This window comes from Onychostruthus taczanowskii, unplaced genomic scaffold (assembly GCF_017590055.1).
Source record: "Onychostruthus taczanowskii isolate IOZ18803 unplaced genomic scaffold, ASM1759005v1 scaffold88, whole genome shotgun sequence".
In the NCBI taxonomy this organism is placed as follows: domain Eukaryota; kingdom Metazoa; phylum Chordata; class Aves; order Passeriformes; family Passeridae; genus Onychostruthus; species Onychostruthus taczanowskii.
The window spans coordinates 87,057-114,125 of record NW_024506773.1 but is presented as its reverse complement, the minus strand read 5'-3'; the positions used below and the strand labels follow the sequence as shown (position 1 = coordinate 114,125).

Sequence of the window (27,069 nt, the reverse complement as noted above, 5' to 3'; positions counted from 1 at the left end):
AGATTTACGGACAAAGGACCTTAATTTAGTAACTTCTGAGAAACAATCATTGCCTCTCTTTGCTTGGTAAGGCCCACAACCTTCCATCCAGCAGCCAGACCAGCTGGATCTCACAAGGTGCTGCTGGAAAGTGGAAGATGGTAAGTGATATCCTGGCAGCTCAGGAGATTTCTCTGTGAGGATTAGTTAAAAAACACCTGTGTAATTCAGTGTGTATGCTGGCATTGCAAATTAATTGAAGAGATGGGGTACACTGATTTCAATGCATCACCAGCTTAGCTGCGAGTCTACTTTTACAAGCAATCAAAGACGCAATATAATTAAGTCCTGTGTTTACAGGAAAAAAGATAATCCTTTCAAGTAGTTCCCTTTCCTCTCCTAATTTTGCACTAATGACTCTAGTCCTATATGCTCTGCTTCACTTTGACGAATCCTATCCTTTTCTTAATTAGGAGACTTTTATCACATCCATATGTACTTTTTTTTTTCCCTGACTGTATTTATTAATCCAAATGACAGTTTAATTCAACATCTGTACCGTGAAAAACTCTAGAGTGGAAGCATATTGCTTTAGTACGGAAAAGACTTCTGATGCATTTTAAATTTGCTGCACATATTGAACAAATTTGTGATTCAGAAAACTAAAATATCAGTAATTCTGCTAATGGGTGTTTGCCAAAGCACAAAGAACAAAAGACCCATCAGTTGTTCAGAAAACAAAATTTTATTTATTGTAAAGTTCCTGAAACAGTAAACACCTTATCAGAAGTGCAATGAACTGGCACTATTTCTTAAAAACTTTGAACTGTCTTCCAGGAACAACATCTGAAATATTCAAGAGAGATCTTAAGCCACAAAGCCCACCTCCCTCCCCATCCCTTGTGAGCACCACCAGTGGAGAATGAGCGGTGAACTTTTATTTGCATTTGTGACCTAACAGCTCTCAGGGGGATTCAGGGGGTAGATCACAAACTGGAATTCACCCTTTTGTATTTAGAGACCTGCACACAAAAATTGTGACATGAGACAAATCACAATGCAAATTCCACTTTGGACAAAAAGAAAAATATTGTTTTGTAGAACATTTATTTTAGCAACTATAAAATGTATAAGCCTCTCCCTTAAAGAGGTGAATATCGCAACAAGAGGTGACAAGGCTGTGCTTTTCATTAGGACTTTGCTATTTATTCCAACAACTGAAAGAAGGCCTAGGCCTGGACTTACCCTTCCTATTGATACAGTTCATGGGTCTCCCATGAACCAGATAACTCTGTAGGAACATCTGCCCTTCCATTCCTTCAGCATCCTGCATCTGAGCAAACAGCAGTCATGCTCTCCGTGCTACAAAGGCAGCCAGCATGTGCTTGGTCTGGAGAGTGGGGACTGGGAGAACATTGCCCACAAGGTCCAGGGAGCTGATTCCCCAAAAGCAGCCCCTTCCCCACCAACACAGGAACTTTTCCCAAATGACCTGTGTACACACACACAGTCCCCTGTATTCATGGAGCTGCAGAAAACCAGCTGTTCCTCACAGCTCTTGGTTTGCTCCTGGTTTTACTGATGTGTCACTTCACTCGTAACTGAGTTCCTCAACAACACTGGCTGAACAGCCCCTTCCTAGAGCTCAGGGTAAGAACACCTCACTTGCAGCTTTACCCACACTCACAGTGGAACAGAAAGAGCCTCAAGGGTTTGGGTCTGGCTGATAGTCCTGCAGTTAAATGTTACAGAAAATTTTCCTTGTTATAACTATAACTTATACTATTAAACCTTCACAGCTCTATACAAATTCCTAATGACATTTAAAAACAGTGTATAAAATCACCTTAAGGCATAAAGAGTTAAACAGAAATGCAGCCCACTGGAAATCTCAAAGCAGCCAATTCAAGAAAAGCTGGCCTTGAAATAAGTATGTATTTCCTGTACACATGTTAAGCTTCACTGTCATTACAAACAGTATATATAGGACAAAATGTATACTGCTCAGCATCTACTCTCTTCCATTATTACCAGTCTCAATCTGAGACATGATCTGTCATGGCTACAAAGAGGAAGTGAAATGGGATATATATATCCCTCAAATAGTTTGCTGTGGGCAACCAGGTGTTGTTAAACCCTTATGTGTGCAACACTGGCAGCATTGTTCTGTAAGGGTAGGATGTGAACATGCTTCAACCTCACTGCTCTGCTCAACTTAGTAACATATGGAAGGAAGTAAGGATATGAGAGAAAAAATGTCAAAATGGCAATGATGGAAGATAGGAGAAGTTGCAATCTTGCACAGAAGAATTCCATGAATCAGCGTCCCGTCACCCAAGCAAATTATCTTGGGCAAATGACTGGAGAGTAAAAGAAAGATGGCCATGATGGCACTGTCCTGCCTAACAAAGGCTGAAACAGACCACATTGTAGGTAGGGTCAGCTCCTCTTTGTGTCCAGAAACACCCAGATAACACAGATATGCTGTTGGCTCAAAGATTCTCCTCTGAGAGCCAGCCAGAGCTGTCCAGTAACTGACTCCTTTCTCCAGAACATGAAAGGCATCTCTGCATTGCAATATATAACATGTCCAAAGTCAATTCTGAGCACCACTGGCTGTTTTATATGAACACCTTTGAGGAACGAGAAGCTGCACTACCTACTTGAATATTCAATATGTAGTTTCATAGGGGGAAAAGCTTGATAGAACAGTTTAATTTAGGTGCAATTTCCCTGATGTGGCTTGAAGTAAGGGTAGCCTAACCTCTGGCAATGATGCCTTATGGAAAAACTACCCATCGTCCCACTGCTTTTGGTTCAGCTTTCTTCTGTACTAGTGTTCTTCCCCCACCTTTCCAGCCATGCTGATCAGATCACCCCAGTACTGCTGCTCTCATTAAGCCATTTAACTTTTGTGTGAAGGAGGAACTGTAACATTAGCACAAAGCCCTGAACTCCTCCTCACTAAATCGAGTAGAACATTTGATACATTTGAAATTAAAAAGTGTGTACCAACATGGAAAAAAAAGGGAAAAACTAGCTCAAAAGTTTCTATTCACTGTTTTATAGCAAGAAAACATTTGTCAGACTTCATTATAAAGGAACAGCATAAGGAAACCAAATAAATAGTTGAATAGTTAACAGTATGCAATATAATAGTACTACACTTCCATTACATAAAAATTAAACTTTGGAACAGCATCAATATGAAAGATTTCTTAGAAAACTAGGACTCAGGCCAACATCCTCAGACCTGTACATTGCAAAAACCACTCAGTTTTGGTGCCCAGTTGGTGCCAGCTTTGTCCTCTGAGAGACTGCGTCCATTGAGAACCATGACCCATCCATACTGCTCCCTAATCCCTCTCTGCCAGGCCACATAACATGCTGTATTTTCCAAGCGTCTAAGGGAGAGTGATCAGGAAGCAGGAGGCATGAGCTGTGCTTCACTGTTTCAGAAGAAGCAGTATCTTCTTCTTCATCTGACAGCTGTATTGAACAATTGCAATTTAGCCTAAGGATGCTCTTTTTTTTCCTTAAAGCAGCAGTTATTAGAGGAACAGAAAGAAGGCAGAAATGACCTCATGATCCCAGTAAAACCCCAGCTGGTTCTGGGGGAGGCAGAATCAAGGGCTGATTAGCTGGACAAACTGTCTAACCTAACATGGTAAAGTCAGTGGAGAGAACTTCAGTAAATTCAGAGGAGCTACATCAGAATGTCATTCTTTTTTTCCCTCATCAGCACTGTGTGGCCACACTGAGCTGGATTCTATTGACACATCTCACCCAACATGGGAGGGGAAGGGAACAATCTCTGCTGGCTCACAAGTGACTGAAATAAGCAAATACATCACCCTCAGGAGCAGGATTTTACTGTGCTCCCAAATCATACATATGTCCAGTACAGATTTCTTTCCCAGTGGGGCATGTGCATCTCTGTCTGGAGAAGCTCAGCTCACTGTTCAGCTACACACCAGAGGATTTTGGGTCTTTGACCTGATGTAAACAAAGAAATACACACAGGATGATTTTGAAATCTGTACGTCAAACCAGGTGATCATATTCTCCTCTCATACAAGTTTTAGATGAGCAGATAGTTCCACTTAAGTCAGGAGGCGTTTGAGGAAAACCCAGCATTATATATTTGCATTAAATACCAAAATGTATCCTAAAATACTCCTATTGACATCTGTCACCAAAACACTTCCAGTGTCAACTTCTCAAGAACACCAGAACAATTAGCAAAAACTCTGTTACCAATCAATAACAACAACAAAAAACCAGAAATAAAAATCAAAAAACAAAAATAAGCTTATCCTCTTTGTTAAATTCCTGTCAGCCACTTGAAATTTCATCTGTTCCATGAAAATAAGAACTTGGCACATTTTTTTTGTATGCCATTTATAAACACTTTCTTTTATCTAGAACATTTATTGCATATCAGAAATTCACTTGGCTAGAATACTTTTGTTTAGTAGAAAAAACTGCCTTCCAGTTATAGCTATGAAGCTCCACACAGTTCAGTAAATGAATTCTCCTGGTATTTCCTGCAGTAATGGTTCCTCAAATTTAAATCGTTTGGAAATGGCTTTCTGCTCAGTTACTTTTTCTTTTTCTGACTGCCTACATTGTCCCAGTGTGTATGAAGCCACTACAATTAGTTCTTCTGTCACTATTGATTCTTCCTCTCCAGTCTTCTCAGTGTCTTCTGATTGTTCAGAGGCAGAATCTCCATCTTTCTGGATGGCATCACTGGTCTCCCCTTCTGTACTCTTATTCCAGGCTCTGCAAGCAGGATTATCACTTTGTTCCAACCATGGATGTTGAAGACATTCTTCAGCAGTTGCCCTGTCTCTGCAGAGTAAGTAAAGTATTAAAATAAATGTCCAAATGAATACAAAATTCAGAACCTTGCAGAAGAGATCACCAAAAATTATTCCAAGATATGACTATATTAAAGACAGATAAAATTGTAAATAAAAAAAAAAGCACTGACAGCTATCTTTTACCAAAAAAGACCAAAGCAGTTCAAGTAGATGAACTCCTAGCATTTAAAAGAAAGGAATGCATAGATCCCCAAATATGAGTCTACACTTCCATGTTGCCAACCAACCAACTTTTGAAATTTATACTTTTTATATATAGAAAAATTATCCAACTTCCACATTCTTCAAGTATTCCTACAGACAAGCAGTAGGCAATTTCAATAGCTGACATGTCCCATGAAGAACTGGTAAAGTTCCACAGAAAACACCTGTTCTGTTTGGGAGCCTGGAATTTCCAGTTTGCCACCCATTAAGAAAAGTGTACTAATGAACCAGAAAAGGAAAGGGTCTCTCCCAACCCATCCAAGATTAAGGACTCAAAGCTCAGTTCATTTAAAAGACTTCAGCAAAGTACCTGCAAGAAGAATGGGCGTAGTGTTCACCGCTACAAGCTACAGTTCACACACAGTTTTCTGAAAGTAACTTGAGTTTTAATTACTAACACTTGGACATCATTTGGAATATACAAGCTTGGATGGAAAATGAGGAATTCTCTTCTCATATACATAAAAAGTAATAGCACAATGAAATCAAAGTCCCCTTATACTTTAAGAATGAAAACACTAGAACTTGCTACATTTAATATGAAGTCAGTCTGACATATTAGCATATACAATAGTGTATTTTACTTACTCAGGTTTCTTAACGAGCAGAGTTTTGATGAAATCCACAGCAGACTCTGATACAAGGTCAAAGTCCTCTCCAGAGTAACTTACATTCATTTGAGATATATTTAAGAACGTTTCTTGTTTATCATCCCCCAAGAAAGGTGATATCCCTGTTAGCATAACATATGCCAGTACTCCAATGCTCCTAAATTAAAAGTAAAAAAAGAAAACAGTTTTTTTAGTTAGCCTTTCTTTCTTAAAAGCAAACAAACAAAAAAATCCCCAAAGAACAACCCTTTTTAGTAAAGCTATAATGACCATTAATTTGTTCAACTTACCACATATCAGTTGCTGTACTGATTGGGTCATAACTCAGAATTTCAGGAGCTATTCAGGGGGAAAAAAAAGTGGGTTTTGTTATATGCAGACAGTACATTAGAGCTAAAAAAAGTGATAATGGTCATGTGGTAAAATTTAAGATAAGCCATTTGAAGCATGACAGTCTTTTGAAATCAAGATACTTCTATTCAGGGTATTTAAGTGGTTTCTATTATTCACTGTTTTTAAGTGTAAAAATTGTCTTTCTATTACTGCCATCTTCAGAAGCCAGGCCAGTCTCCTTCCCAATTAAGGAATCTGTATACAAGTTTCTTGCAGACAAAACAGAAATAGCCAACATTGCATATTCCAGTACTGTAACCCATAACTATGAAGATATACCACACAATATATATAAATATATATATAAAAAATATATATTCTCAGGTATATTTTCAAGGTCTGGAGTGGTTTGGGCTTTTTTTTTTTTAAAAAGAGAAGACCTACACTGGTTAAGATATTGTATTCAGAGACTGAGTATGTGAATTTAAACTTTTAATCCAAGTAATACTTGTTATGACTGCTGGTAAGACTCATCTAAAGTGTGTCTTCATCTTCAAGCACACAATGATAGTTCATTAAACTGGCAAGACTTGCCAGTTCTATCTTTGGCAGCAGTATCACGTCCAAGTAATAACTCGATCTTGCGACTTGATCTTGTAACTACACAGCCAGGCTGGCATGCTCCAAATCCTCTTTTCACTCTCCAGAAGCCTGGACTATTCATCACTCCTATAGTAACAACTTACCTACATATTCTGGAGTTCCCATGATTTCTCTTAGTTCCTCACTGCTCTTCATTATTCTGGAAAGGCCAAAATCTACTATCTTAATGTCTCCCAGAGGAGACTTACTGGTTAGCAGAATATTTTGGGGCTGAAAAACAAGAGGAGGAGACTTTTGGGATCACCAAAAAAACCGAATGTCTTTAACATCATATTGCATAATTATTTTAGGCCATGAACAACAACAGTGCCTCCTATAACAAGTATGATATCCTGGATCATTTATCTCTTTCCCCCAAGGTGATTTTGAAGAGACACGTAGGCTAAAAGGAATGGCAGGATTATAAATTTAGAATGGAGAATCAAATCTTTGTTAGCTTAGAACACAATGGAAATACATGCCAACAGCTGTCACTAAACAGTAGCAGGTAAGTACCTCCACATTTGTACCTCTCTAGTTCTTTGTATCACCTTTTTTACTCCTCTTGCTCCTTGATACTTCCAATAGATGGTGTAAAATACCTCCCTTTGAAGGTGGTCCAAAAATCACCCAGTCATTTTAAAAACCTTGAACACACAACTATTTTGACTGCACCTGTTTAAAGGTCTGTTGCAACCAACCTGAATCCTGTTCAAAGTACAAACAACTGTATTACAGAATACTAACTGCAGAAGAGTTTTAAAAAAATATAGCAGCCTGAGAAACAGGTTTTTACGAGCATCACCTTTGGATAAACTTGTTTGCACTGACGTCACCAGATCTTGGCTGTCTTCCTTCAAAGCACCTTTGTGGTCATTAAGAAGTTCCTTACTATTTTAAATGCTAGCTTAATTTAAAAAGGAAAAATTTTTGCAATTGAAACATATCATTGCCAAAAAAAAAAAAAAAAAGAACGTTTGACTTTCCCAACCCCCAGACCAGTGATCACACTGGGTTTTATCATTAACTTCTCCAAATGACTGTGCTGACAATTGGCACTGCATTCATGCTTCTAGTGAGCACAAGCTCCATGAAAGTGCAGAAGTCTATTGGGAACCTGGACTATCTTGCATAAGAGTGGTTGAAAAGGGAGGAGGACAAAAGAGTAAGAACAGCAAAGCAACCACTGACTGATAATCCAGATGGAGTAACACCAACATTTATACTCCTTCTCTCATCGCAGAGCTGCTCTGTCCTCCATCCCCAGAGTCACTCATGAAGACATGCTCTCACATGAATAGCCTTGCTTTTGAATACAGAAATAAACCTGGGCAAGAGGTTTATTTCATTAGCAAGAACATTTCAAAAAACTTTGGCCAGTTCTCCTCACTGCAAGACCTGAATATAGTCAAGTTTTTTGATTCCTGCAGAGTTCAACTGTTATTTGAAACTAACTCCATGATGTTGTCAATTTATTTTCTGTTTGTAAACCTACATATTAAGAATAGCTCTTTTTAAATTTTCTTTACAAATTGGGATCTGGTGGCTATAAAAAGGCTTTTGGAGGGGCACATTCTCACATTCTTTATAGTTCAGATTTGCTATTCTCTATTTGTATTAGAAAAGCAAACATCCAAAAAAGCTGACTATGCCTCCTCATTACCCTCTCAGTTGTTATTCCCAGTGAGAAATTGAGTTATGAAGAGTCAAATTAAAAGCATGAGAAAAGTATTTTTTCTCTATATTTAAATGAGGGAAAGTTTTCAATGGACAAGTTTTGTGAAAACCTTTAGCCCTGTATTTTAACATTTTAGTAGATAAAGCAGTTGCCATTTTTCTTGTCTTTTAAAAAAAATCTTATGCAAAACACACCTATGCAGAAAAAAACCCCTGTCTACAGTATGAATTGAGTCATAACTCTGAATCAATTCTTAATGAAATATCAGTAATTTTCTTATTTTAAGGAATCATTATGGGATTCTTGTGAAGTACCAGCCTAAACGCCAACACGAAACCTTAAAGAAGCCATAGCTTTGAACTCACCATAGTTTTCAGCTTGACACCATTACTCAAACTTTCAGAAAAGGAAGATAATTATTTCCTCACATCTGTAATATTGTTTCTCTTGGTTTTACTCTGTTAGAATACATCTAAGTTTGCCTAATGCCAGTCAGCCCACAGACAGGAGATTCTGGCTGGAGGCTCTACTGGTGGCCATTCTAAAAAGGGCCTTTCACTTTTACCCTCAAGCACTACTGAAATTGTTGATGAAAACCATCAAATGGCAATGTTTGAAGACCTCCGCCTCTACTGCAGCAAGGCTTAAAGGTTCCATTTAGATCCTCTTATTTCTTGTGTATTTAGTTGGTTTCAAGAAGTCACATAAAGACTAAGGACACATAATGAAGGTCAGGTTTTTAATCTAATCAATGCCTCACCTTACCTAATTTAATGAATGGTGCAGGTTATCTAATTATATAATATTCAAAAAACCTCAGATGCCTAGAAGAAAAGACAGGAATTATCAAAGAAATAGTGGTCAGAAACAGGAAAAACAGACTAGCTGAGATACCCCAGCTTCATTATGTCTAAAGATACTAAACTAGGCTGATTCTAAAAAAAGTAGAGGACCCCCATATCTTCTTCCTCAGACCCCATGCCTGCTTAAATTCTCTTCCATTCCCAACCACCGTAAGCTTTTACCTAAGACAGATTCAAGATTAAGTCAAAGAGCAAATGAGAACATAGAGAAAGGAGACTTCCCTTACTCTGCAGCTTTTAAGCACCATTAAGAGGAGATGAAAGACTCCTGACTACAATCTGTGCACACCCTGCAAATTAAATAGCATCAACACAATACTGTCAAGTGATAATTAATTTGCACTTGGTAGCATTATATTTGCCCTTCATCCAAGTCAAAACTAGACTACATAATTGTATTTTGCTATTAAAAAAAGACACATTTCAACCATCTTTCAGTAGAACCATGCTTTTGGAAAGAAATGATCAGGTGACAACCTTCCTAAGGCACATCAAAATACGCCATTTCTTTCTGCAGTGTTTAGTCTCAAGAAAAATCTTGTATCTATTCAGAGGGCAAAGAGGAGCTAAAGCAAGGTAGCTGTCAATGTCACAGATCTGGGTCATTACATTTATAATATAAATATTGAGCTGACAATTACATACGAACAACCACTTGGGTTTAAATTCTTCTGGGTGTAGAAATTTAACTTTTCTTGAAGGTGCAACATATGGAAAATTGGATGGATCTTTCCAAAGGAATTTGTAACAGATAAATGAAGTGGAAATCTTTAGAGACAGAAAGGTGAAAACTATAGTGCAAAAACCCCCCTTTTAGCAAGATTTTGTAAAATTTGCTATTGGAAACCACCTTGCATAGCAGCAGTAAATGCACAGAAGTCTTCCAAATGTCATCACAAACAAATTACTTAGTAAATTCCACTGTGCTTTAAGCTGCAAGTTAAAGTAGCATGAGATGCAGGATACAACAGAAGATGAAAACTGTGGGTTAATAAATATGTGGCTGAAGCAAGCACCCAACTTTTTGAATTCTGTCAAAAATGGGCCTATTTTAAAAGTCTTGTAAGGCATGTGAAGCAATTAATCTTTGCAAGTCATGATTTATAATTCTACCATTTCCATAATTTTTGTTTGTCAATACTCTGAAGACTTCCATAAACCTTATTTTGCAAAAGACTGATAATTTTATAAATCATGAAAGTCATCATACTGTGAGTAGGACTCCAGTTAAACACACACTGCACACTGCAGTAATGTATAAACACGTTAATTAACCTCAATCGCTACACCATTTCCTCTGCTAATGAACTTCCGTAAGGCAGCAAAACAATGCTGGATTTTCCGCCGAGAACTGCACATGCTCCATATTATGGCATAAGTTTTCTGACCAGTTGGGAAGCTTTTAAGTAAGCTTTTTATGCATTTCTTTTCTGGAGAAAATCTGTAATCAACATCCCAAGTCTACTTTTGCAAATAAGCACTGTAGTCATATAAAACACATCACATTTCCAGTTACAGATATCCAGCTGGAGATGCTAAGAAACATCACAACTATAACTACAAACAAGTACAAATATATACTGTCCACAAAAAACATTTAATTTTACATATTTTCCTTCAAGGAAATTAAATGGCCAGCCATTGAGACACTGAGTATCTTGTGGATACTGGAACTTTGAGGAATTCTAACTGCTCATTTTTAGTCTTTCTGAACACACTCTCACAACACTTAATAAAAATATTTCATTAATTCTTTTAGTATAATTATTAATATTCTGTGTGTATGACTCAATCAAAATTTTAAAGAATTCCACATATAATTTGAGTAAATGTTTAGAAAACCAGGCAGGTGACATATTTGTGTGCAAATATGATTCATCTGCATTAGTTGATGAATGGTTCATGACGTGCTAAGTTAATATATTGAGTCCATACAGCCTAATACTGGAATCTACTGGTAGCTTTATAGTAGGGCCAAAATACAGCTAAGTGTAAGTAAAGATCTCAGCAACAGGACAAACATGCAGCAGCTTACAATATACTTAGTAAATAAGAGAATGGGGCATGTAAAAAGCATTTTAAAAAATGTAATGCAAGTAACTTTTTAGACTCCCTTGCTTAGTAATAAACTATTTCAACCTCATAATGAGATAGAGTTGCATCTTCCGTATAAGTGCAGGGATGGAAGCTAAAGAAACTGGAGCTTGCTGCCCATTGGAGAGGTTAGTTCTCTGCATCCCCGTTACAACTCCCTTCTTGACCATAAGATTTCATATGATGACAACTGTACTTGTCACTTGATTTGGGTCAAAACTATTTTTCAACAAGAAAAAATACTTGTGTCAGTAAATCATGATAATTTATATACCTACAGGGTGTCAGTCAACTGTTTGGCAGCAAATGACAGACATTTAAATTAGGTTTTACAGTAACTGGGGAAAAAAAGGAAGAAAATGCTATAAATTTTACTTAACACATTAATTTACCAGTCCTGTTTGAACACTTCATTCTGAAACATTACACTTTATTCCACCAGTATCAATACCACCCTTCTTCATTAAAATTCAAGTCAATACAAAAAACAAACTTGGTTTTCAATGGCCATATAATACCCAGACATTTTTAGTGCAATGTAGAAATAAGTCAGGTCTTACCCAAAGCACTCATTTGCAATTTAAGGTGCAAGGCAAACTTTTGAAGAGATTAAATTTCACTTCATCAAATGAAGTTTATATTTAACCTAATCACAGAAACCCCCCCAACATGCTTGCAGACCTGGTGATTACTCTATCCCAAAAGTTTAATTTTATCATTCAAGGTATAATTAGGTAAAATTGTGTTAATTACAAATTGGTGTTATTGTGACATAAGCAAGAAAGTCAACAGATGAGAAATCAATAAGAAAAATACAGTACCAATCTTACCTTTAAGTCAAGATGAACAACATTGTTTCTGTGCAAGAATGAAACACCTTCTAATATCTGCTTCATAAGTCTCTTAACATCTTTTTCTTTGAAGGCCTCCTCTCTTTCAGCCACACACTGGTCAAAGATTTCACCTCCAGCAGCACTGTGGACAGCAGGAATATAGTTAGTTCTAACTAAATTATAGCACCCCTTTGGCTCTACTCACACTTTATTTTTGTATAGGCAATATCAGCAGGAGGTATAATCCAATCATGATATTTTCAGTTATTAGGCATTTGGCAAGGTTTTACAGCCTTGGAAGTCTTTTCTGCAGTATGGCAGCTTTGGAGAGAGCACAGATTTTAGTCATTTAGGTTAGAGAATATGAATAGTACAGAAATTTTGGGAACTACTTTTGAAACACTACTGACTTTGCTTTCAGATGAATGCCACAATTATTTGAGGACAGTGTTTTCATAAAAGTTGTGTCTTTTGTAGTTTCTATAGAACTGTGTGGAAATTTGGCCAAGGCAAATTTTAGCAAACATAGAGCAAAACCACCCCACCTCCCACCCTCCTGAAAATGCTTTGCACATACTTAAAAGAATAAATGTAAAGTCTGCAACTGAATTGTTTTGAAGTCTCTGGTATACAGGGATGCATTAAGTTTCTAAACTTCTTTCATCTAAAAATAGCTCTGAAAATTTTAGCTCTCAGCTTCCATCCTCTTTTGTCTATGTTTAAACAAATAACAGAATAACAAAAAATATAAAAATAACTAGATAGGAATAAATGTTTTTAAAGTACTCTGAAGCCACATGCAGTACCCGCTCTGTATAGCAATGGCTCTAGATAACTAAAATTGTTCTACAATATAAACCTGTAGCATCAAAAGCAAGATAAACTGAACAGAATCTCCATCTTAAAATAAGAATGGGCATAAGAATGTTAGAATGGGGCCACTTTGCATATGGATTGTTGAACTCCTACTATGAAATCAGCACACACACCCTTTGTTCTGCATGAGATTCTATAATCACCCGTTAGGGAAAGGTGGTGAAACCCTCAAGGGCAGAATCCTCTCCAGTTACACCAAACTGACATGTAAAAATTACTTTGCATGATGCATACCCACCTACTCTGCCTCTGCTTGCTTTTTTCCAATGAATTGTACTCCCTAGGCTGTCCTGAAGACAGCCAGGCACATTCAACATGAATGTAACAGCAAATGAGAGTTATACAAAAATGGTGCATTTCAACTGCGTACCCCCAGAAAAAAACCACTTAAATGTATTCAAACGTTCATTTTGCCTACACTAACTTTGCTGCTACAGTCCTAGTACTTTCTGAAAGCCTCATGCATTAAAAAAAAAGGTTTTTGCCCTCCAAGGTATTCTCACAGCTATTATTTTAAATTTTCCCTGCAGATGGTCTTAAAAAAAAATAAAAGAAGGTTAAATCATACCCTTTTCTAAAGAGTTTTAAACTTTTAAACTTCTGTTCTATATGGTGGCTGCTGGCTAGATGGTACAGCAGTACAATTTGATTAATTAAACTAAGATTTTCTTTCAGAAAAACCATCTATTAAATAATTATTTTTCTTCTTTATGTACCAAGAGATAGAGCTCAATAATAAAATGAGTTTTTCAAGGGATTATTAATACTATAATTCTTTTTGAAAAATTTCATATGCCTGACACTGTCACATTTTTCTTCAGTCCATTTTTATTTCATTCATGAAAATAGTAATATTTCAGTTTAGAACAGGACTCAAATATTAATGACTTTTTAAAAATGAACATCAGCTAGTGTATTCTAATATCCTAAGCCAAATTCCTTGAAAAAGCAACATCACTTGGATTTTCCAGATAGGAATAGAAAAATATCTACTGCAACCCATAAATTGTACTTTCTGCCTTAAGAATGCCATAATATGTTACTTGAAGAGCGATTTAATTCCTTGTAGCAGTGAATTATAGTGCACATAGAGCGATAAGATCTACTACCAAAATTACTAACACAGTGTGTTTTATAGCAATAACCCTGGGATTTTGCTGGTAAAGCTCTGCCACTTCAAATAAGGAAAATATACTTCTGTTATTTAATTCTGTGAAATAGGATTTATACCCAAAACATGGGATCACACTTGACATTTAATAGACCCAGCTGAAAAAACAGTGGAAATTGAGGGTGGGGGGCCTTATAAAGCCCTGCTTGCTATATGTCTACTTGGTAGGCATCTGTTACAATTTGTTTATTAGTGTAACTTAATTAAAACTGAGATAGACACCAATGCTAAAATGTAAGCTACCTAGAATTTTAATATTACACCGAAAGAATTCTGAATTATAGGTGTTAGAAGTCATGCAATAAAAGCTGAAGTAATGTGCCATCAGTGAAATCAAGAGACAGTGCTACCAACATGAGAGCAGAAAACCCTTGATCCAGACACTTTCTTTAAAAAGGAAAAAAAAATTAAGTCTCTCCCTATACTTCTGAAGATGCCTAGGTTCATCAGCATTTTTAAGAGTGAGACATGCAAATACAACCCTCACACATGCACACCCACTTCATAACTTACGAGACACTGCCATTCTCAGCTACCATAGACACTTGGCTCTACAAAATAGTTTCACATGGGAAGGTGACTTCCCATGCAGTGTTTTGTTTTTTGATCTTAGCTTTGCTATTTAGGAGGCTGATAGAACAACTCCTTCTGGACAATTCATTTTGTCCAAAGAATACCACATTCAAACCAGTAACCCTTTACAAGAACACATGGAAATTTGACACTGCAAGACCATTTTGTGTATTGTTGCCATGGAGAGAGCTTAATGAATTCCCTTAAGCAAAACAGTCAGGGAGCTGTGAGCCAAGCCAGTCACAAGTGGTTGGAAGCACAATGCAAAAAATTAACTCCAAAAAGATCCTCCTGCACACCTATTCCAAGTTTTACCAAGCTCCTTAAAAATACTTTCAACTCAGCTATTTTATATTCCTCAGCTAGATTTCAGGGGGAAAAAAATCTAACCATAGAAGGGCTCAAAATACCTGCTAAGAGAGTATCACAGGCATGTTACTGTTATGATTTCTGTATATATGCAGACCAGGAGTTGTCTAGTGTTAATAATATTTACCCATTTTTCATTAAATTGTATTTTTTCTAATTGTCATTATGAAATAACTTAGGAAATGACTGGGCCAGTCACAAAAAACTCTTAGGGGATAAAAGCAAAGAATTATCCTTAGGACAACAAGGTTTTTAGGAAAACAAGCCATCTTAATCTGAAAAAAAAATTTGATAAGGATATATTTAATGGAAAAACATTCTGAAATCCAGTTTTTTTAGAATGCATTATTTCTCTAGTACACTCTCCCTTAGCTAAGTACTGAAAAAATTGTGAGAAAAAGAAGGCTTTCTGAACTTGAAAGCTATGGCAACCATAATTCTTTAGCTATTTTAATTTACTTATGAAAGTACTGTTGTGCCATTCATTTCTCTTGTCTCAAGTAAAATCCAACTACTCTTCATCAATGAAAAGCATGCTAATACTTTATTACTATTTAGCAGCATAAATGAGCTAAAAGTCATTTGGAAGTCTAGAGAACTAATCTTTGTTACAATTATGTTGACTTTAGATTAAATGGAGACTACTTATCTTCCTTGAAATATATCTTAACAATGAACTATATGAAATTCAGCACTGAACTTCTTTCAAGCACACTTAGGAGACACTAACACAGTCATTTAACTTATCATTAGAAAAAGATTGAGCAAACCTATTTCAGGGCACCTGAAGAAATGAACCATTCCCCCAGCTTTAATGGATCAGACATTAAGTTACTGTTCTGAAGAATGCAGAAGTACAAATCACCAGAGTACAAGTATGTAGACCAATTCCTAAAATACACTTGATTTCAATGCTGAGTTATATACATTCTGCAATGGACCAAATGGACAAAAATTTACTTCCTCAGTCTTCAAGTCTGTCAAAAGTCTTTCTTGAAAGAGTTATCTTTGCAAAAAAAATGGAAAGTCATCTACCTTCTGTACATGGACCTTACAGTACAAGCTGTTCATACCACAGTGGTTGTAACACTACCAGCAAAGTTTCATGCTCACTGCTGCTGACAGCCATACCTCTTTCCTTGGCTAGGCTATTGGATAGTAAGTGCACTTACTGGTAATTTTTCCAGTGTAAGGCAATGTAATGTTCCTAAAGCCTGAGAAAATTACAAATGCGTATCTGATGAGAGGACATGGGAAGAGAAGCATCCAAATACATAAAATTGTAGATACTGGTCTTAAATGTTGTCAGTTCTCAGACAAATGCTTTTGGTTTATTTGCCTTCACTTTTCCAATCAGGCAGCCCAAGAACTGAATGAAACAAAAACAAAGGTAACTAAGACCATTCAAGAAGTTTTCCCTTAAAATGTTTTTAGACTTCCAGTCTTGATTTGAGACTGCTAACTAGAATGACTCCGCTTGCTACTCAGACAAGATGCAAACATTGGAGCAGCAGTTATTTGTGATTACAGTGGGTTTGCTTCAAGTTCAGTCTGTTGAATCCTATGCCAAATGGATCACTTCCTGCCAGCAGACTCTTATTTTAACCAGTCACACCTCCAGTAAGGAGGACAATAAATCATGTCCAAGACTATATAAGTCCATTACATTATCCAGGTCCAAATAACAGGTGAAAAACCACTTCATCCAGCACATCAAATATATACTAACTGTGTCTTCAGGATGAGACAACTTCTTCCTCTTTTTAAAGTAAGCGTAACAGAAGTCTACTGTATTTACACAAGGCTCTGGCTCAGCTCACAGACTCTTCATAACAAAATATTAATGATGAAGATTTTTGAAGCTTCACTTACAGGTTTCTATACATCTGACCCACTAATTACCCACTAGTATCATCCATCCCTTCCCCAGATGTGTAAAAACATGGTGATGAACACTTATGAAAAAGACCAGTTCTTAAGCATCAGATGCTCTACTGCTCTTTCTTTCAAAATAAATGGGAAGATGACAGGTAGATTGCATACAGATATCAAGTCAAAAGTTGCCAAATTTGCTTTTTCTTTTTATACCTGATACGTCAAGTTTCCCAGACTATCTGCACCTTCTTCAGCAAAATTCCAGGTTCTTTTCATTCCGTTTTCAGTGATATACAGAAACATAACTGACCCACAGATTAATTCCAGGCTTTTCTGTTAACCCTTCAGACTTACATAGCCCTTAAATTCTGACTTAAATACCCTGATGGAGGTCTTATGACAACAAACCAAAGTCAGAGACTGTTGTGAGGGTGGCTGCAGACAGCCCCAATTTGCTATGCTACAGCTGAAGCCAAAACTGTAATGCCTCCTTGCTTCCCACTGCTCAACACTTAATATTAACATGGCCAATTTAAAGTTAGTTTTCTCTCAAAAATCGATAGTGCTTGAAAGACAACCCTCCATGTAACATTAATATTTATCTTCCTGAAAGCAAAATATTTCCTGAAGGCAAAACCCTCAGCCCTTAAGAAAGTTTTTACATCAAGACAAGAAACTTTAAAATCTCCACTGATGAAGTTAGTGGCCAAGATTAAGTATTTGTTTCACTTCTTCAGGAGATAAAGATCTGCCACAAAGACCATCAAGCTTAATAGAAACTAAATGCCCTAGAGAAGCTTGCAGTCTGGGTATGTTCTTTAATCCTCTGCATACAGAATGCCAGAAATTCACTAACATTCATACCTGTTTTGTTGCAACATGTCTTTGGAACACTAAAGAAGCATCCAGACATACTTGCTGAAGTCAGGGAAAGACTGTTTTTGTAATTTACAACTCCAGCACACAGCTATTTATCTGAAATAAGGTATGACTGTTTGATGCATATAAACCCAGTAATTTTGCTAATTACTTAACAACCTAGTTAATACTTCATATTAAAAGAGTTTTGCAACTGTAAGAAAATTGAGTTCTAAAAGAAAACTAGGAATTTTGCATTGAAATTATCACAAAACTCATTGCTCATTTAGATTCCACTGCTCATATTAAAACCTTTAGGATCTAGAAAATGCAATTGTATTTGAGTTTAAATTTCTGCTAGTATTTAAAGCAGGTATTTATGAGTCTTCAGTAGCAGCAGTTAAAACCCCAGAAGCTCTGTCACACCTAAGTATTATAAAATATATTTGAATATTTCATATATTATGACATCATTAAGGGCACAATGAAGTTTAAAAAATGTATTCTAGAAGGAATTTTGCTTTAGGAGACACGGTCTCATTCCATTTCACCGAACTTTGAAGATACAGTTTCTTTTGACTTCTAAACAAGATGTGATTGGTACACAAGATTTCTTAACATTTCTTTTTGCTATCAAGTAAGAGAAGAGTTGCACAAACTAGATTTATCTTAACAAACAAGTCACTTCTGAACTATTGAGCCTCACTGTTCCTCTCTTATTTATTTAAAATCCATAGAACTTGACAAGAATTTAGAGTTCAGTAGCAACAAGCATTTGGCTGAATCTTGGAAGCTAGCGAGATGTCTTACAATCTAAAGCCACTGGCATTTGAGATGAACAGTCACAACAGCTGCAGGAATGCCCATCTAGACAAACTCAAGTGGAGAAAACCACACAAATGAAGAGTCAAGTCTCTTTTTGAAAGAAACTATTCTAAGTTTCAATCCTCCTCCCTTCTTTCCCCAAAAAGATACTGTTTTAGCAAGTTTTCTATTATAGAGGGTTTTAGTAGTTTCTTTTTAGCAATGATGTTGCTTTCAATACCTCTTTTGTAACTGGTAAAAAACCACAGCAGATTTCATCCCATCTTTGCCACTGTCAATGAAATAAACTTCGGTTCTTGAATAAATACTCATTTCTTCTTTCTCCTTCCTCATGCAGGGAGTGTACAGAGTTCATATCTCATTTAAGATGCTTTAACTACATAAATTATAGTTCAGCTTTGAAAGATACTACATAATTAGAGAAATTTGTTATAATCTGAAGTAGTTATGAGACTGCACATAACTTCTTGTAACCGTCATTTTCTTAGCAGTTCTTCTTGAAGTTTAGCAAGGGTAACAGGCAACCAATAATTTTTTTTTTACATCATTCACATTGATACACAGTATTTTTACATTATTATTTTTAAGTAAATACTGCAGAAAGTTATTCAGGAATTATTACTAATACTTACTATTCCAGGACTAAAATCATCTCTGTTGCGGTTTCATAAACTTCATGCAAGTTAATGACCCAAAGGTTGCATTGTGCCAGCTCAAGGACTGCAATTTCGTGGATTATTTCCATCCGACAGTCTTGGCCCTTTCTTCTTTTTCTCATGAATTTTGCTGCAAACTCTCTTTCAGTGTCTTTCTGGATACACTTCTTCACCACTGCAAATTTTCCCCTGAAATTAAATAAGAATTTAGTTTTACATGCCTTAGTGACAGCTTTAGCACTGCCTTTATAAATTAATGTTTTAGGAAACTTGAACCAAATCACTATTAGCATTTAAGATTCAATCTGACTTTAGAAAGATGCCTTGCTGAGTGATGATCCCTGTGTTCAAAACACCCCAGCCCAGAACGTAAATAATCTCCATGAAATATAAGGAATTTTAAAAAAACCCATCAATTTAAACAACAGTTTTCACAGTTTTCAAAAACATAGAGTAAACAAGCTGTGCTAGTTCCCAAGATTACATTATCCTCCAAACTTTAATTTAAAAAGCTGGCAAAATCAAAATATACAAATGAGCAATTTATGCTTTCTCTGACTACCCCACAGTAACCCAGTTACTGTGTTCTGAAGTATCCCACCATATCCATGGTAAGAGCACCCTCATTGAATCCTGCTCCATTTGCCATCAAATACCCATACTCTGCATTTTTCAAGATGGTATTTTCACCATGGCATGTGTCAAATGATAACAGCTGGAATTTTTTGATTACTAGTTCTCAAAACCCCCTACTTATACAGTGAGACTAAGAATAAGGAACCTGGATAATGCAAACACAATGAAGCAGCTTGACTAAAATCAAGATCTGTAGCAAGATTTCTGCAGCCATGCCAAGGTGAGTAGGAGCACCGAGAGCAGAGAGAGTTGAGCACCGTGCTTAGCCCACATTAATGAGCGTCACCTCGGCAGAACACACACCTGATGATGCACCAGTCAGCTCAAACCACACTGCAGCGCTTGCGTCACACCTCTTCCCCCACAGCACTCTGGCACAAGTGGCTGCTTTTAACTTCCCTGCAAGTCCCACACCACCTGCTCCACTCACTTCCATTCACACAGTGCTGATTTTTAGACTAAAAAGGTATTTTAATTAATACCTTTCACTAATGCAATGATGAATTCTCACACTTTGAAGTACAGTAACCTTACTTTAGCTCTTACCATAGAGGTACAATGATCATCAAAACTACCTTTTTATGTAAACATTTTCTTATAAAGCTGCAGGAATAGCTTTGAGATCTTTATTTTGGTCCTTTACTTACTGCAGGGTTGCTGAAACCAAAATAAAAGTCCTCATCTATTTTGGAATACAATTACTATGGGTTTTGCCTCTCCTACCTCCAACTGAAGTTCACAGAATTAACTACTTCAGCTTGTGTCAAAGATTTCATTCTCCCAGTCTACTGGCAGAAGACTGTTATCCATGAAATATAACTGCTAAACAAAGTTGTGGTCGGCTTGCTTTTAATAAGCATTTGTTTCAAAATCACACAGTCTAAATGAATCAAGTCAATAAGTACCCACAAAGTGGGTATTTGCTAGGCAATCTCAATAAAATAATTGGACTTGTAACCACTGATACAGCCACAGTTATTCCTCTAGGAATACTATTTTGCATAAGCACATTATCTACAGCACAATATGTATGAAGACGAGATCACAGCACAGTCCAGATGTCTGGTGAAGGTAGACAAACAGCAAGAATATGCTTTCAACGTCTTGAACCTAACTTTTTGGGAAAATGTTCTTAATTACTAATACATACATGAAGACAAAACTACTGAAGTTTGTAAAGGCATGAAGATAATTTTGTAGCACAAAATTTATGTACAATAGAAAGCTATGCATCTATCAGAATTGTTAATACACTTGTTCAAGTTCTCAGCACCAAAAAACATCTCAAGAAAAAAATCAACCGGTAAGTACATTGTCAAAAAACAACATATAAAAATAAATTGAGAAGCCCTTTAACAGCAAGTTATTTAAACACCTGATAGATACTAAGCCTTACACCCATAAATCTAGGTCCCTGCCAGGGTTCAACCTTCCCTGTTTTCCTTGTATAGTCTCTGAATGCACTGCGTACTTCCTCTTGAATGCTGCCTTAGTGCAGTCAAAAGCTTTCAATTCTAGCACCAGGAAGGACCTAGAGAAAGTGGCTTAAAAAAGTTTGAAATCTCTATAATACAAATTTCAAGTACCATGCTATTTTGAATTACATACAGAATCTATCTGGAAACAAGTTAATTAGCCTAATGAGTACCGATGTTGCGATTCACTGCGCATTAGTCACTATGGAAATAAAACAGGATTCATGGAGCAGCAAGAAATGGCAAGAGCCACCACTGTGTGTGGCCACGTATGTCCTGTTCAGCTGAGCTGGCCAGAAGTCTGATAGGTGACATCATTCAAAGGACAGGTTACACGGGAGTTCAGACGGCTGACAAATACTAATTCTAAATTGTTTCAGACCAAGAATCCTGTCCAAGATTGCTTTTGGTTATGCCTATAATTAGAGCTATTATAACTACTGCATGTTAGAACTCATCTTTTCTGAATATGATCCCCAAAAAGATCAAACTTGACAAACCTGATGTTTATAACCAGTAGAACTAATTACTGTGCAGTGATCTAGATTCATGTCTGAGAAAATTTCAGAGCGAAGATCCAAAGATAGCATCCACTATATGGTTACACCAACAGATAAATTTTAAATAATTTCTTTTTGATTGAGACAGAATAGTAGATAAGACATATAAAACCAAGCATTCTTATGAAGTATACATTGCATACATTTCATATTCGCTTTTCTTAAAGTCCTGCTTTTCAGAACTTATTATAAAAAAGTATATAAAATAGTGTTAGATCACATCATTGCTGCTTCAGTGTATTGAGAAGAACCAGCAGCGAGACCGTTGATGGAAGGAAGAAGAATTTTGATATAAAAATCTTAATGCGCATTTGTCAAGTTGAAAACAGACCACAGACATCCAATCACAAATAAAAATGCTTTGGAGGGAGACAAGAATAGGAAACTTAAATAGTTCTCAGTCCTCACAAGAGTCTCATTCAAGAATTATGATTTAAGATAAATCATATCTAATTACAAAGAAGCTCAATGTCACCTTTTCAGATTGCCAACAGAATTTGCATTGTTTCATTAGGCACACATTATAGCTCAAAGGAAAATTGTCAAATCACAAATCAAATGTCAAATCAGATAAACAGCAATATTTATGTCACACCAATTAATTTTTGTTGTCCTAGGATCAGAACAGAGAACTAACCTTACTAATTTAATTATAACATATAAAAATAACTAAGCTTAACTAAATATTTAAAAATAACTAACCTTATTTTTAAAGTGACCTATAAAACTCTGTCACTGTAACAAACGCAGAAATAACTTCTTTCTGTGAAGATGTTTACTTTTATAAAGTTCAGAAAAAAACTTTTCTGAGATCCACAATACTATATGCAGTTTATAATGTAACTCATATCAAACATTTCTTCTGAATTGTGGGTTTTTTCCCCCGACAATTTTGGACTTCCAAACAACAAAGTGCAGGGATTACATTTCTGATGTTCATGAATAATTTACTCACATAAATTTATTCTCAAATGGCAAAACCAACTACTTGCAACTCTTGATTTTCACCTCTTTTCCACTTTTGCTTAGTTCCACAGCTATTTCACCCCAGCTACTCCACCCAATGTGCTAACTGCAGAGAGCAGCTGAGGACAGCAGTGTCATGGCACAAAATGGTACAAGTGTCATGTACTGCTAAGACACACATCACTGAAAGCTACCTAAGAAATAAGAGTTCATGCCAGAATTGTTCTTTTGCGGGGGGAAAAAAATCAACAGCCATATCACTAGTCAGGAACAAAGAACATTTCACACTCCTTGAATGATTACAATATTTCTTATTCTTACCTTTGGGTGGAGAATGAGCTTATATGCTTTAAGAAAAAACAGGGAATGAGAAGAAAAAACAGAATTGCATTGGACATATTTACATGTGTGCACACATTTTGCTAGAAGATAATTTTATTGTGGATCAATCATTTAAGGTGATCATTACCTTCCAGAAGAAGGACAGACCCGTCAACTTATCCCTTCCTCTAACCCAGCTCTAGAATCAAGAGTATTATTTTCTGTACACAAATGATGACTTACAATATGTGCATAGCTTGTTTCACATAAAAAAAGGAGTGCAACATTCCATCAACAAACTAAAGAATTAATAGTCTAGTAATACTTTGTCTGCAATTAGGAGGTTTTTTTCCTCTAAGGAAACAAGCAAAGCAACTAAATATAATTATAGCAGACCCCTTAAGGAAGCTCTTGGTAGTAAAAAATTTATTGTTCCCCATTTTACAGTACAATTATAGCTTAAGCACAAATGGTAAGGAGAAGAGTTAAGCAATTGGTGTCTTGTCCTCCACAAAGGTGACACTGCTTCAAACTAACCTAACTCAAGCTAGCACTGTCTGAAAACATTTAAATCTCAGTGACGTGATGACAAGTGGCACCCTTAAAACAATCATCAGAGGTAGTTTGATTTCAAACCTCATGCAAGTTCAGATTTGTGTGAGAATATTGTGATTCTGAGGACAGTAAAATTATTAAGGCTGTGAATACTGGACCAAAATGTCATATATGAAATAATTTCATTTAAAAACTTTTATTTCCATGTCATGTTAAGGAACTTGCAATAATTTCCTTTCCTGAGTGGCCATTATAACAAAGGTTTTGATATTTTTCCCAAGTGAACCTGGCTTTCCCAACAGCTGTGTTTCAACAGACTTGCAAATGCCTGTTCAGCTACTGAACGAGGCAACACCTTCAGAAGCACATAACCTCTACATTCTGAAAGCAGTTTTTTCTCTTGTGAGCAGAACTAATGAAGCCTGACTTCCCACGGTGTCCCTCTGGTGACAGTGTGATCAAGTTCCCCCTAGATTCATCCATGCCTTTCAGGACTGCTTCCCCCAGAATTTTTGCTCCCTAACGTGCCACATGGGGCCAGAGCCCTGGTACCACTCCTCCCAGCATCACCAGAACTACAATGCCTTAACATTTTGCCATGTTCCACTTCCTTCCCACCTCCTCCAAACACAGGAGCCCAGAGAACACAAAACAGGGGCTCCAAGTGCTCTGGGATATTCAAGATACATGTGTTGACTGACAGAATGGGAGGCCAAAGACTGCACAAACCTGCTGAGTTCATGCAGCAGCCCTGATCACAGCAAAGGTGAAAGACCTACTTGCTTCTTTCTCCACGCTCTCAGGTTTAAGCACAATCCAGACAAATGTTGTTATTGTCAAACCTACCTAAAATTCAGCTTTCAAACTGTTTTTCTAATTCTGGGAAATGGGATGGACAAATACGGAGTGTATAAACCTTTCTCTACCAAATCTTAATGATAAAATAGATTATGTTGTGTGCACAAGGACTGCTTTTAATAGGAGACAAAAACCTGCCATACCTGGCTGCTACTTTGTTCTTTGTAAAGATAAACGCTACCCATAAAGAGAGAATTACATAATTTATGAACACACAAAAGTGAAACAATTTGTGCTAATAAATCATCAATAAAATCATAAGTGGCAGAGAGACTTTCCACCTTGGCAAAAAATAGTCTTTAATGGGAGTATTTGAGCTGAAATATCTGCTTTTTAAAAAACAAAATTTAAAACTGTTGAATAAAAAACCAAGCACATGCATTCAAATGTAGAGATTTCTATATTCTAAAAGAGAAGATAGTGAAAATACTCATGAAGTTGAGGAGAGATAGCCTGAACCAAAAATATGTACAACTGTTGCTCAAAACCACGACAAACACTTAGAACTGCCACTTAACTCATTTTAACTACTGGTGCAAAATCACAGCCTTCACGTGAAGGTCATCCTTAAAATATTAAAAAAATATTCCACGCAAAAGTCCATGCTGCTATTTACTTGTTTAAACTGCAGACTAAGACTTGAAGCAGTAGTTAATTCTTTTTCTTAGGGTAAAGCAAATCATCTGAGTTGTACTTTTTTGTTCCAGAAAGAACCTTCATGTATTTCATGCTCTGATTAGGCCAGTGACTATCACCCAGCTCTGAAGGAAATGCTCATTCTATGGAAAAACTGCAAAATATTTTCTGAAGTCATGTGAACTTCAAATAAAATAAAATAAAATTAAAAAAAAACAAACACACAAACCGAAACAGCAGTGATACCAGGACATGTGATGCCTTTTGGACTGTTTTTTAGAATTTAGGCTGATTTGTAGCCTATGTTTAGTTAGCTTCAGTTTCCAGGCCTTGGACATTGTGGTCACAACAATCCACAAAAAGTTTTCTCATTCCATGGGATGTTTCTCCCACCTGCTTACCATGTGAATGCTTTAGACCACTATATTTAAACAGGTATTATTCTACTGGTACATCAGAGTTATTAAGTGAGCATTAAGCTAACACCTAGGCAGCCTAAATATTTGTTACAGGTACCTACAGCATCTGCATTTGCCTTGAAACTCCTCCTTAGCTCCAAAGGGGTTGATTTTGCCACTGTATAAACTGAGGTACACAAGGAGCATAACTTGCAATAGAACATACATTGAGGAGGATATCTTTCCATATATCTGGTGGTATTCCATCTAATCTTTTTTATTGAAACAGTCCTTGGATGAAGCACTATCATTCTTTTAATAGGAAGTGACAGAATTTCAGACAAAAGTATTGGTTAAGTGGTGCTGAAATTATATATATATGTAGTTCCCAAGATGCAGAAACCTTTTAATGAGACTTTTTGCCCTAAAACTTGCATTCTATCAGTCATGTGTTGAAATGATACATGGACTAAATCTTACATGTGGAATCACTTCCAAACCCAAGATTTTAATTCCTTGAAAAGTTCCACCATTAGATTACTCTCAAGCATATGTTATTCCAACGGAGTGTAAAAATTGTTTTTCCACGTCACAGCTTACAAAGCTCGAGAAAATAATAAATACTTTCAGAAGGAAAAAAAAAAAAAAAAAAAAAAGAGAGGCAGGTTTTTCTTCTCCAATGAAAATCTAGACCAATATCCACTACTCCACACGGCCTCCCAGGGAACCACAGCATCTTCCCAGCCAGATCTACAAGGCTGAGGAGCCGAGGATGACTTCTTCAGCAGGAGGGACAGACAGCTGCGGGGTACAGCTGCCTCCCAGCACCCTCTTCCAGCCGAGCCAACGCCACGGACACGCCCTCGGAGCTCCCTCAGCTGCCCTCAGCGCGGGCAGAGCTCCGGATGCCGCCGGACGCGGCTCTACCCCGGCAGGGACCCCCAAGGGTGGGAAGCCACAACCCCCGGCCCCGCTCCTTCCCCCGCCGTCCGGGCAGCGGAGGCAGCGCTCACCTGCCGAGCTCCCGGCCGGGGCTCAGGCTGTACCGTTCCTGGAAGGGCTCCGTGCGGATGGGCGTACGGATCTCCGCCAGCAGCCCGCCCCGCCGCCGGGATCGCCCGGCCGCGGGCTGAGGTGGCGGCGGCCGGTCACCGCGGGAGCGACCGGGCTGCGGCTTCTCGTCGGGGCTCATGGCGCGGGGCTTCTCCCTCGGCAGGGGGACGCCGACGCCTTCGCCTTCTCCTCCCGTCTCCCTCCCGGTGCCCGTGTCCGTCCCGGCCTGCGCTCCCTCCGGGCGCTGCCGCGGGCTCGCGGAGGCTGCGGGCAGCACGCGCCGGC

General features: G+C 37.4%; 1 protein-coding gene across 1 annotated transcript; it reads right to left on the bottom strand.

Moving 5' to 3' along the window:
- Nucleotides 1-705: 705 nt before the first annotated feature.
- Nucleotides 706-27,069, bottom strand: STK17A (serine/threonine kinase 17a). The gene is made up of 7 exons (XM_041425219.1): nt 26,745-27,069; nt 19,303-19,515; nt 12,121-12,265; nt 6,760-6,886; nt 5,971-6,019; nt 5,658-5,837; nt 706-4,833 (listed from the first exon to the last, which is right to left on the bottom strand). Exons 1-7 carry the CDS (start codon nt 26,921-26,923, stop codon nt 4,500-4,502), a joined length of 1,227 nt encoding a protein of 408 aa, XP_041281153.1. The 5' UTR covers nt 26,924-27,069; the 3' UTR covers nt 706-4,499.

Excerpts from the sequence above, each read along its gene's own strand:
- STK17A (XM_041425219.1), bottom strand. The coding sequence starts at position 26,923 with ATGAGCCCCGACGAGAAGCCGCAGCCCGGTCGCTCCCGCGGTGACCGG. Across the intron at positions 6,020-6,759 it reads GGGAACTCCAGAATATGTAG|CTCCTGAAATTCTGAGTTAT; the intron begins GTAAGTTGTTAC and ends CCCCCTGAATAG. Across the intron at positions 5,838-5,970 it reads AGTACAGCAACTGATATGTG|GAGCATTGGAGTACTGGCAT; the intron begins GTAAGTTGAACA and ends CTTTTAATTTAG.